We start from the raw sequence: 13,130 nt of genomic DNA, 5'->3' as shown, positions 1-13,130 counted from the left end.
CAGTAACCAAAACATATCAAGGTACAGTTTGCTTACAAAACTAGGAAATAGGCAAACGAGAAATTTTTAAGGACAAGTGTGAAGGATATTTATTTCCAGAGATTAGAGAACAAAGTGCTAATTTGTCCATACAAAATAAATTATAATCTTCATGCTGGATAGTTACGTGGCTCTCAACGCTTGTGTGGGGAAAAGAGAATAAAAAATCTGCTTTTGAGAGTTGCATGATCCTGACTCAACCTGCATCCTGAAAATCTTGAAAGAAGATTACAAAGGTGATAGTTGTAAAAAAAAAAAAAAAAAATTACATTAAAGATTTCTGGTCCAATTATGTAGAGAAAGGTATTGTATTTTTTGAAAATTCATTGAACTTGCTAAGTAAGAACACTTTAATTAACAATCTGCAGTCTTTCCATATACTTTTTTTCTAAAAGGGCAAAGCATGGCTTGCTATGATTTCAAAGTTTCTCCTTTTGAGTCGGATTATGGAAATGAGGGAAGGGATTTTAATTTTTTATTTTTACAAATAAGGAGTAGAAATGAAACAAACATTAAAATGAAAAAAAAGGTGAAAGTTAGAAAATAATATTTAGCTTACCTTCAGCAGTTTTTATTTTTTGAACTTTATTGAATTGTTTGGCAATGTGTAACAAAACCATACGAATGTCATCAAGTGGTTCATTTAATTCCAAGTAGTTTACATATCTGTAAGAAAAGTAATTTTTTAATTAGTAGTTCAAAGTGCTGGATATCCTGACATTTGTTTGTAACATTAAATCACATGAAAGTGATATACACAAACATATACTAAAGGAAGAATTTCTTTTACAACATAAATAGTTTTGAGCCTTTAATCAGTTATTTCCTATATCATTTGTTCAAACCAAACCTTCCATTTACTTCAGGATTTACAAATGCTTAAATTCTTTTCATTGGTGCTAATGATACATTTTTTTTGAAATGCTAAAAATACATGTTAAAAATAACCAGAGAGACAAACCAGCAAACCAACAGACACACATTTCACATTTATAAAATATTAAAGTACTACCTATCATTTTAAACATTTTTCAACGGCTAATAGTTATTTAATTTATTTTTGACTTATTTTACACTGTCTTGTTTTAAAAAGGAACTTTTATGTGAAAGAAGGTTAACAAAAAAAAAAAAAAAAAAAAGAAAAGGAAGGTAAACATAATTGCCAAAGGAGGAGCACTTTAGTAGGAAATGAGACCATAAAAGAAACTATCCTGAAATGCAAGGAAGGTGTGGGGCACTTGTTCAGCATTTTATAGTATTGTGACATTCCCTGTGATTACTGATTATAAAGATACGGCATTATGATCCATATAATGTCTGACCACAGAGTGTATGGAAAGGCAAACATCTAGTTTACAGGATTGAGCGGAACAAGCGTACCAAATTTTTACTTTTCCCCCTCATTCAGATAGATTTGTCTTAACTGGACGTTTGCCAATTCTATACAATCCGCAATTGAATTGTAGTAAGTTATTATCAATAAGTGATCAATATGTGTACTGTACAGCCATTTGACGTCTTTTTACCTTTTCTTCAGGTATTTTGAAAGATGATGCTTTACACTTGAATGGCGTGTTAATTAATTACTATTTCACTGATGACAGAAATGTTGCAGCAATGAAGAAATAATTTATTAAGAACAAAGAGGAAAAAAAAAGAAAGTCACACAAAATTTGTTTCAATCATTTTAAAAATTGATCAAATAAGCACGTTGTTATGATGCTATAGTTTCAAATTGGATTAATCTTTTTAATTAAACAGTAAGGTTAAAATTTTACAAGAACTTTATTTTAAACATTGATTAATTTCAAAACAGAAAATTCAGAACATTGATAAGGATTAATTCATACCATACTTACTTAAATTTTTTGTGTTTATTTAACCAAAACAATAAATAATCTGCCATCAAATCTAAACCAACAAGCGAATCATTTAAAGTCCCTAAAATAAGAAAAATTGTCCAGTACACAAAATAAATAAATGGAGTAGCATTACACACATACAATTCCATATTGCTAACTTCAAAAAAGGATAACTTTTGAAAGTAAGAATTTAAAAAAAAAAAAAGTTTTTGGGTGAAAAGACATCTTAGAAAAACTCATTAGCATAATGCATAAAAATAAAAAACAGTATAATCATTTTGTAAGTATGATAAAATAATTCTATCAAGTCTACAATGCCAATACATTGCCTTATTACAGAGGCTACTAAAAATGTCATACCTACCGTTTTTAAAAGAAAACCCTAACTGTAGATTTTACTTCAAAAAAAGAGAAAAACAGTAGATTTTCATATAAAAACAGGAGAAAAAATAGTAAAATTTTACATCGAAAATATTCAGATAAGCTTTTTAAATTATATTTTATTCTAGCAATTAACATCAGTGGCGGCGATTTGGGGTTTAGCGACCGCAACCGCACTTTTTTCATCATCAAAGATTGCCTAAAGTTTAAGATTTTAATTTGAAAACATTTCCGGGGAGATCACCAGAGCAAAATCAACGACAGATTAAAATTACAATTTTTAGACTTTGGTTTCGAAAAATTTCCAGGGGAGAACTCGCAAACATGCTCCCTCCTTCTTGTAACTTCAAAAATGGCCTAAATTTATGTTATTTAGGCTCCAATTTCGGAATTTTTTCTAGGAAGAGAATCCACTTGCTTCACGCTTTTTACATCTGTAAAAATATATAAAAATGCATTTTTAAGACTTCAATTATGGAACAAATTCGGCGGTAGACCTCCGAATTTACATTTGAAGTCACCAAAGAAAGTCTAAAATTGAGTTTTCAAGGCTTTATCAGTTCCAAAGGAGAACCTATAAACTCATTCTTTCCTCATTAAGCAATTCAAATATGTCCTGCAGTAGCGGTTTTGAACTTTGAAACAATTCAACTTTGCAAAACTTTTGGGAGAGAACCCCCGCAAGACTTACCCTCAGTTTGCTAAAAATGTCCTATATTTGCCTTTTTAAGGACCTCTCTTTCAGGATTTTTTTCAGGAAAATACCTTATTTACATCACCAAAGACAGCCTAATAGTTTCTTTTAATAACTACTTCAGCTTCGAAAAATTTTCTGGGAGAACTTCCGAAGCCTTAAGTCACCAAAAGTGAAATCTTCAACTTCCAAAAATTTTTACCCCCTGCATTTATAAACTCCAATTGCTGCCTCTGATCGACATCACAATATTTGAAAACTAACATCCAAAATGATTAGTGAATTTTGTTTAAACGTATCTGAATTCAAGTTCATTGAAAAGAAACCCAAGTTTTATTAACTAGCCCTATAGAAAAGCTTAAAAATACATTCGTCTCTCGCCACTTTGGGCTTTGACTGTTGCGGCTATGTTCATCCCATTCTCTCCCCCCCCCCTTCAAATTTATTTATCAACTTTTATAATGGTCTTGCATTAACTTTTTTTTTCCAAAAAGTAACAAAATATTGATTTTAAAGAAGGCAAGTTTAGGGGGCTATAGTAGAGTCAGCGGATGGAGGGGGGGGGGCATATTTATTGACCCATTTTATCCTAATTTATTTATTTTTCTTAAATTTGAGAAGAATGTTATTTTTTAAGATTGATTAAATCTTTAGCTGTCCTTTAAATAAGACAGTGGGAGAAAATTTGTTCAAATGCTGCAGAAAGTATCAAGTATCACTATCTGCTGTCAACTGTTAAACACTTACTGAAAGAGGGTAAATATAGCATTCAACTTCTTGTCTTTTAAACAATAAGCACAATCTCCAATAGGGAAATAATACAGAGACTGGATGAAATTTTGTCACTCATTTGCACTTATTTCATCATCAAACATGTTACGCTGTTTTATAGATCAGTGATAGTGTGTAAGATCGCTATGTGTGTGCGTAGTTCAATGCTCAAAACTAACAAAGTGAAAAAGTGATATTTACAATAACGTCTAATGAAGTCTTATTTTGCATATTTTGTGTAATATATTGGATAATATGAATGCAAAGGTGGCTAAAGAATGTAATTTTATGTGTAAGGGGATCTCATTATTTTGAAAAAAAAGAAAAAAGCAATAAAAATGGTCACTAATACTTTTTCTATGCTATAAATAGGAAAACATTTGCTTTTAAATAAAGAAATTTTTTTTTGCAGAAATTCACTTATTGCAAAAGAGGCTGGAATAGATTAACCACAATAAAGGAGGGTTGACTGTATTTGAAAATGGAAAATAATTCTAAACATTGGTGCAAAGTATTTTTTTTTTTTAAACATGAAATATGAAAATAGAACTTGTTAATGAATAAAATAATTTTAGAAATGTATTTTAATCTGGCCATGGTGAACAATATTAATAATTATCGACACATTAGCTATTATTTTTGGGTGAATTAAAATATAAAAATATTTGATTTGAGGAATTTTTTAAAATTATTTTTGTTGTGCTCAATTTTTGGAGGGTTGGTGAGTTTTTCTAAATATATATACAAAAAAAAATTAAAAAATTTTTTTTCTGAAAAGCAGAGGAAAATCATATTGAAGAGAAAGATGGGGAAACATTATAAACATGCGAGAAGCTCTTGCAAAATAAAGTGGATTCATCAAGTATGAAATGTGCACCAGCCTAATACTAGGTTAACATTTCTTTCTTCAAAAAAATATGAACAACAATTTCTGAATTTTTTTTTAAAGAACAGTTATACATTAAATTATTCATTCTGTAGCATGATATACCTAAAGTGATAAATAAGTACAGCTGACTCTGTTTAACGACTTTCTCTATTTAAAGACAAGTCTTCACGGTCCCGGATGCTCCACTGCAGTTTTAGAAACATTCTGTTCAAGGACGCATTCTACTTAAGGACAATTTTTTGTGGCCCTTTGAAAGTTATTAAATAGAGAGCCAACTGTAACTACATTTAAACATTTACTACATGTGTATGCCCTTGTTATTAATATTAAGACATCTATTACAAAGAAAAAAAGTGAATTAAATATTAATAAATAATTGAAACTTGACATTTTGGGTGGCCCTCATATGACGTTTCCTATATTTGTAACAAGATAATCTATTGCTTTTTAAAATTTACTATAAATTAGAAAGAAATATGTAGTCTCTTAGTTTCATATTAAATGGGTACTCAAAGTTATTACTTATTTGAAATAATGACTAAGTAAAACATAATCCTAAAACTTAAAATTGTTTTTAACGGGAAGGCAATAAATACTCACTACAAAGAGCAAGTTTTAAACCAACTTCAAAACTATCAATGGATGGGGTCATAATTCCAGGCGTGTCATACAAATAAACAAGTGGATTTTCAGATATCTAAAACAGAAAATCACATCTCTTAATGTCAAATTACAAAAAGCCAAAAAAATGTTTGTTACACAATGACTAAATAGAGTTTTGTTTTTACAACAAGATTCGAAAAACAATTAGTATTAGACCAAAAAATAATCTAATTACAAAAAGATGCCTGTTTGAAAAAAAAACAAAAAAAAAACTGATGATACAGTTAATGGCACCTTGATGAGAGGTTGTGGGAGGTCTTTCAAGGTGGACCTTGAAAGGTGAAGGAGGTGTCCTTCAAAAAATTTATTTATTTGGCAAATTTGAAGACTGAAATTTTAAAATGTCTGAAGGTTCCTTTTCATTAGATGCACATATGAGGCAGTGAGAAGCAAAGGAGTGTAAGTGGCAAAATTAAAAATCTGGAGACAACCAGTACAAATAGTATGGGAACCTCTCCTCTGTCTTGGGGCAAGAGATAGTACTAGTAGCCTTAATAAATGCAGCTGTAAAGTAAGATTTTGAAAAAAAAAAAAAAAAAATTAATGAAAGCCTACCTAGGAAGTTATCTTTAAACACATTTTACTCAAATTGTGAAAATGTCCACTTACATCTCTTTGCTTCTCACTGCCCCATATGTGTTCATGTGCATCCCTGTATTTTATCATTTAACAAAATTTGGATTTCTATTTGGCCCCAATTGAGAATTCCCTCCTTCCTGAAAGTTAAAGTTTAGGGTGTCCCTGAATTCAGTAGGGCAATAGTAATGGATTATTTTGTTCGAAACAGCTGTTACTTGCAATGGGTTGAACAGTTTTCTAAAAAGAACTCTTGATTTTCATTTGGAACTAGTGGCACCCGCATGGCTTTGTCCGTAGTAGAAAATTAAGAAGTCTTTTGGTTTGCCTGTATATTTACAAATAATGTATGATAAATTTCTTGCCAAGTGGCTTGCCCATGTTATGGTTCTACGTTATGATAACTTGGTAATTTACATGTCCATCTTATGATAATTTTGCTCAGGAAAATGTTTTGGAATAGAAAAAGAACAAAATCGAATTTTCGAAAAATCGCTTTGAGGAGTGCACCCCCATGCTACAAACTAATTCTGTGCCAAATTTCATGAAAATTGGCAGAACGGTCTAGGCGCTATGGGCGTCACAGAGATCCTGACGTACAGAGAGAGAGATCCAGTCGGAGACACTTTCAGCTTGATTATTAGTAAAGATTGATAAATTGAATAAATCCAGTGTAGCTGGGTCCTAAGTTTATTACTGGTCATCACCTTCAAATAATATTCATATTTGAGCACTAAACATATCAGTGTCAAGAGTATCCCCAACACAGAAATGAACACTGGGGAAAACAGGCATAAGAGAAAATGGAAAAGCTTGAAGCGAAAACACAGTTGTGAGCATAAATGTAATTAGCATTAAAATAGACATATTACCTTAATTTTTTCAAGTACTGATTTTGTGATACCTGGAACAGCACCAACTGAAGTAGCCTTTCCTAGAATTGTCCAAATGAAGAGCAAAATGTAATGACAACTTCAATGAGGAACTACAGCAAAGCATATAATTGAAACAAAATATATTGATAAGTAAATACAATAAACTACCTTGCTTTAGATGAATGTTTCTTAATTTATTTATCACGGATGATTTTCCAATGTTAGGAACTCCAATAACCATCAATGAAAACGAATTTCTCTGCAAAAAATGGAAACATTTTCAACGAGTTTTTCTAAAATTCAAGTGTTTCTCTCAATAGAAATTTAATCAGCATTAGGTGTTAATTTTTAATTATAGACTAATCAGCTTCTCTTTTAACTCTTATAAAGCAGTGTATAGTACAGCATTTTTACCAAAAATATTATATACTCTGAAGACAAATTGGAAAGTGGACCCTTTTGCTGATTTTTTAACCCTTAGAACTTTTAATTTCAGTATTCTTCTTAGACAGCACAAGAAAAAAAAATCGACTTTATTGGTAAATGACCAAGAAAAGTTTGAAGTTAAACTTAAATTGGTGTAAAGAGAATATTTATCTTAGAGACCTAAGATTTTCTGGCATGAGCTTTATAGTAAGGCCATCAAACCACTATTAAACATACATATACTATTTTGAAAGTTTAAAGATAATAGTTTTTCATTCAACTAATTTAAATTTTTTCTAATTCAACTACTTTTTCTTCAAGCAAGAGTAAGTTGCTAACAATGGCATGCAACTGAGTACAAGAGGTGTTGTCAAGGATGGTGTTGGAGGTTTCAGAGTGAAAAATTTAATTTTGGAAGAGGTAAGAGTCCTTTTTTTTTAATCAAGGAAGATTATGACACTGATATTTGTTTCAAGATTTCAGAACTGTAAGCAAGGTATTCAAATACAAATTAATGTATCTGGTTATCACAGTTAAAAAAAATATGAAAAATACAAATTTAAGTGCTGTAAAAACTTCTGTAGAATTTAATGAAAAATTTTAGATTTAATTTTCACGTAAAATTGTTCCCAAAGTTCTCTCATTAGCTGGATTAGATGGGACCTCTTCCCGCAGAAATTTTCTTGTTCATGCGAAAAACAGAAAGCTTATGCTTTCTGTCACAAAATCAGCAATAAATAAGCTCAAAATGTTTTGGAATAATGTCTTACTTAAGAGATGAAAATAAATTCAACATTTCTGGTTAAATTGTTGCATAGTTGTAAATAGAAGAAAAATGATGAAGTTAGGTGAAGGTGTTCTTGTGTGAGGGTGCATATCAGCATTAGGACTTGATAGTTTGGAATTTTTTGATGAAATAATGAATCATGCTGTTCATTTAAATATTTAAAAAAACAGTTTTAAACTATTAGCTCAAATTTGCTTTTTTGAAACAACTTTGCTTTTTATCAAGATAACAATAAGAAGCACAAGGTATTCAACGTTTGCTTCTGGTGCCTCAAAAATTGTCCTTAAGCTTAGAAATATCTCCTCAATTGCCAGATTTAAATTTAATGTAACACACATAAAGAAATCTGGAGGCTAGATTATGAAAATTATGTGTTGGAATGAAAAGCAAACTAGAAACAGTAAGACTCAAAGTGCGGTTGGACAGAAATTGCACAAAAAGACAAAGAAAAAACAATGAAATCTATTTCCAGACATTTAAAAGCAGTTGTTGATATCACATGATACTCTACTAAATAATAACTTGATAAAAAGTTAGATTATTTACTAATTTTTTGATATTTTTTCAAAGTGTACGAAGCTTTTTGTTATTCATACAATAAACAAATAGTTAAAGTTTCGGGCACTTTTTGATTATATTTCTTAAAAATCAAGTTTTATTATGTTATTGACAAATTTCATGCAGTTTTGTATAGCAAATAGATCATAGATCTTATAATTAAATCATTCCAAAATATTAATTTTAACCATTAGATTGGGGCGTATTTCATTGAAAATCGCAAGTGTACAAACACTTTTGGGAGTCACTGTATCATGTTGCTAGATTGAAATAACTTTTATACCTTCACTAAATTTGTTAATGCAGCAGATAAGGGTGTTTGAGATTTCCAAGAGCAGCTCTTGGCGTCAAAAAGGGAATTCCATAAAAAACAAATTGTGCAAAAAATGTGAAATATCTAGCGGTCAATTATGGCTAGAAACTCATTCCTTTTGTTCTAATTATTTAGATAAACTTGTTGAAAATACTTGAAATTTAACAGCTTATTGTTCATAATTAACAAATTATTATAAATCTTGAATTTGATCATGCAAACTAGTAGCTACTTCTGTTAAGAAGCTATAGAAATTAAGAAGAAAAGAATACAAGTTTACTAAAAATTACAGAAAAAATGAAAAAAATATTGAAAAAACATACATTAAGTCGATTATGGAAATCACCATCTTTCATTAATTCTATTGCTGTTGGAAGTATCTATAAAGAATAAACAAAGTAGTGTTAGAATATTCAACAAATAAAGAAAATACAAAATACTTCTGTTTCTCAAATGTTATGAAATATTGGTTGCTTTAATTTGAAAGTACAATGTATAAAGTAGCATAGGCTCAATGTTCATGCCAAGAGTGGATCCAGATTCTGGTTTTAGATGGCGTCATTTCCAGAATGGGAGGGGGTCATAGGTGTCATTTTTTGGCTTAATTGGGGATTGCGGAAAGATACATATCTGGATCTGAGACTTCAAATATAAGTTTACAAAATGCAGTTTAAAGCTATCTTTGGTTGGTTTAGGGAGGGGTCATGACCCCTATGACCCTCTGAATCCACCCTTAGTTCATACAAAAACAAATAACTTTTATTATGAAGCGATCTGTTAAATACAATAATAGTACTTTATCAATTTACCTTCTCAACACCAGTCTTTGAACTTGATTTGCAATCAGTAAATAGCACCTCCTTAACACTTTCTTTCAACAAGTGCTTTTTTATTTTTTCTTTCTGAGTCAGATCAGCAAGATCAGTTTTATTTAAGACGAGAATATGAGGCTTAATTGCAGAGAGCATAGAGTAAAACTTTGGATTTCGGCCACTAAAAGGGATATGAAATATGTTAAGGGTTTAAAGTTAAATTATATAGAAATGTGCAGCGTTTCAGATCTTCAAAACTTGTTTTGAAGCACATTTTGAGCAAATAAAATATAATTTGTAAGTGGACAATTCATTTTTAGAGCAAGAAAGTTTTATTTCAGAGCACAAAATATCCAACATTTTATAGTATACTAGGACTCATGGGCACCCATATGCAAAATTTTAAAAGGGGGGGGGGGGGAGGGTAGAGGCTCAGATATTTTCTCCATAGTTTAGCAGAATATTTTCTCCATGGTTTAGCAGGATATTTTCCCCATAGAATCTGATTTCAGTACAGATTCAAGTTATTAAAAATTGACATTTTTGCTTGGTGAGGTAGGCGATAACAAATGGAGTTGTTCCATCAGTTAATATTTTGAAGCAACAGTAAATATAATTTAATATCTTGCTTACTTATTTAGAGAATTACTTTCAATTGCAAGGAATTTTTTAAAAGAAATGTAGTATGTATTTTCGCTGAAATGATTTTAGTTTATTCATGAGACGTTCTTAAAATTCTTAGCACAGGGATCGCCATGCAGGTATTGCTGTAAAAAGAGCAACAATAAAAAATTGGCCAGTGGTGTAGCTAGAAATTCCTCAAGGGGGGTGTCCTGCATACAATTGGTTAATGCTGATACTTGGAAATGTCAACTGAAGCAGAAATGATTTTTTATACATTATAGATGATGAAAAAGTATTCTTATTGAAATGGAATAACTTTAATTTTAATAATTGCAGCTTAATTTTGAGCTCCAAGGGAGGGGTTTGGACCCGAGGTCCACCCCCTTTCCTGCCCTACTGAAATAGGGATCAAATTAACCAGATGATCAAATGAGATTTCTCGGCTCAAGGGGCTTTCATTGAAAGTAACTCATGTTACCCTTGCAAATAACAAAACATTTCATAAAGTACCTTCATCATTTCCGGGAGTGAGAAAACCCCCTTCTATAAAAAACAAATAGCTCCTTAATACACATTAATAGAAGGGGAAAAATCACATGCATTGCATTAAAATTTTGAGATAAAATGAAATTTTGCTAATTATTGAAAGGATACTCTAGCATCATGAATTTCCACTATGCAATCAACAACGGCGAGTTTGGCTTGCATTTGTAGCATACCTGAAAAAATCGAATACACATGAAAATGAATTTTCATATGAAATATAAGATACACAAAAACAAAGTTCATGAGTACGTCAGTAAAAAAATCCTTTCCTTGAAACCGTTTTTATAAGATTTTTATATTAAACTAGAGGACCTGACAGACGTTGTTCTGTTCAAACTTTGTAAATTGAAAAGTGAAAAATTTTCAATAAACTATCAATTGTTTGAACCGTTTCTTTGAAAAAAATAGTAAAAAGAAAATGATTTAAGCTGCTTGGTGTCAGAATGCGTGTATTTATTACAACTTGATTTATCTAATGCCCACTGAGCAGTTGTTTTATTATCTACTTTTTCCCGTACTTGATGGTTTCTTCCTTCAGCCATACTCAAATGATAAAAAGCATCCACAAATATTAAGTGTAAAAAACTATCTACCCATCTAAAACAAACGGGAAATCCCGCTGCAACATCCCCCATATGAAAAAGAATAAAACAATCGAAAGGATATCGTTTAAAAAAATGATAAAGGAAAAAAGAGTTCTCTGAATAAGCGAAACTCACTCATCCCTCCCCCCTCCCATTGTAAAATAAACATATTCTTCAACTAAAATGACTAAAAACCCTTTAAAAACGAAAAGCAATTCTTTGCAATTTGAAACATTTCGCCAAATAAACAAAAAATACAACAAATTACATTAACAGTAGCTTTAAAATGTAAACAAATGATCACACAACTCTATTGTTTAAAGTCAAAGTCGCCAAACCACCACGTTACTGTAATCCAGCCAATCAGTGAGAGAAGCCAACTCCGACTGATTAGCTGTCCGATCTTTTGAACGAGAACTTTTAAAACTTCATATATTGCCTAATTTGTTCTTTCCACCAAAGATAGAGATCTTCCGGGGATATTTCGATAAGTGGGAATCTAGCGATCTTGTTTTATTGGCTTCCATTTTTGGCTCTAGCGCCTGCGCGAGAGGTATTTTTCGTTGCAAAGCTAAACAAAGAGAACTGAAACATCTATTTACATAGGGCTACTATAAATCAGCAGGATTACCAAAATAAAGTTATTAACGCCAAAAATGAGACGACCACGCCAGATTCCCAATTCTCGAAATATACTTGATCTTCCACTGCACTAATCTTTTGTGTACAGAACTACCCTGTTGTAATTTATCTGGACAAAAATAAAATTTCTTTAGTCTTTAAATTCCATCATCTTTTACTCAATAATGTACTTATTAGTTTGATAATCCTTAAAGTATTCTTGACATTGGTGTCAAAACTCAGATGGATTTGAGCCGAGAAACAAATGTTGCTAGGTGCGGTACTTTCTGATCATTTGGTTAGGAAAACCTGAAGCACCGATCCCGTCACATGGTTCAACTACGACGACAGAACACGTTTTTTCGTGAACCTTCCAGTACTTTACTTTGAAATATATCTCGAGACCTAAAATCGTTGCTTTAAAGAAATATAGGCTTCTCTCTCTCTCTACGTTTTATCTATTATCAATTGACAAATCACAGTAGGAAATTTCATTACAAAAGCAGAGCTGGCTTTCTTACTGTCCTTTGGCAACGAGTTAAATATTTATTTCAGTTCTCGCTCAACAATAGGTTAAAATAAATATTAATCATTTGGGAGATATAACCATCCAATGTTTAAATTAATTAATTAATTAACAAAAACGTTTCCGATTCGATCCATCGCGCTTCGAAACCATGCTTGCCACAACTTAATTATACACAAAAAATTTGATCGAAATCGGTCCAGCCGTTTAAAAGCCTTATGGTGACAAACGTCCGCACACAAGATTTTTATACATTAAGATACCTTTATACATGTGACCTGGGAACCATGAGGCAAAATTTGTTTTTACTCTGTCAGATACAAATTTCTCTCGGAATTGAGCAAACTGGCACAGCGATAATCTTGTCATTGTTGCAGTATGAACTAAAGATCTGGAAAAATTTATCACAATCAGCAGTAATTCATTGTTGAAATCATTGTTTTAATTTTAAACGCATTTTTCTGCAATATCCCATCATGGGAAAATAAACAATTATTTTACGCGTAGTTATCCGTCCAGATAGCTGTTTCAACCAATCGTTGTAGGCTCTCTAAATTCTGATTGGTGTCCATTGGCGCTAAAA

At 31.2% G+C, this 13,130-nt stretch overlaps 1 protein-coding gene across 1 annotated transcript; it reads right to left on the bottom strand.

Annotated features, from left to right (window-relative positions):
* Positions 1-235: 235 nt before the first annotated feature.
* LOC129218734 (mitochondrial ribosome-associated GTPase 1-like) lies at positions 236-13,044 on the bottom strand. Its single transcript, XM_054853060.1, has 10 exons — positions 12,811-13,044; positions 10,925-10,989; positions 9,644-9,838; positions 9,158-9,214; positions 6,919-7,009; positions 6,748-6,809; positions 5,237-5,333; positions 1,899-1,980; positions 599-705; positions 236-255 (listed from the first exon to the last, which is right to left on the bottom strand). Exons 1-10 carry the CDS (start codon positions 12,914-12,916, stop codon positions 236-238), a joined length of 882 nt encoding a protein of 293 aa, XP_054709035.1. The 5' UTR covers positions 12,917-13,044.
* Between the last annotated feature and the right edge of the window lie 86 nt (positions 13,045-13,130).

Source organism: Uloborus diversus, chromosome 1 (assembly GCF_026930045.1).
Source record: "Uloborus diversus isolate 005 chromosome 1, Udiv.v.3.1, whole genome shotgun sequence".
NCBI lineage: Eukaryota > Metazoa > Arthropoda > Arachnida > Araneae > Uloboridae > Uloborus > Uloborus diversus.
This window is presented reverse-complemented; position numbering and strand designations above follow the sequence as displayed.

Coding starts and splice junctions, on each gene's coding strand:
- LOC129218734 (XM_054853060.1), bottom strand. CDS start 12,916: ATGACAAGATTATCGCTGTGCCAGTTTGCTCAATTCCGAGAGAAATTT. Junction 5,334..6,747: donor CAGTACTTGAAAAAATTAAG/GTAATATGTCTA, acceptor TTTCTGTTTTAG/ATATCTGAAAATCCACTTGT. Junction 256..598: donor AAAAATAAAAACTGCTGAAG/GTAAGCTAAATA, acceptor TCTTCTTTCAAG/ATTTTCAGGATGCAGGTTGA.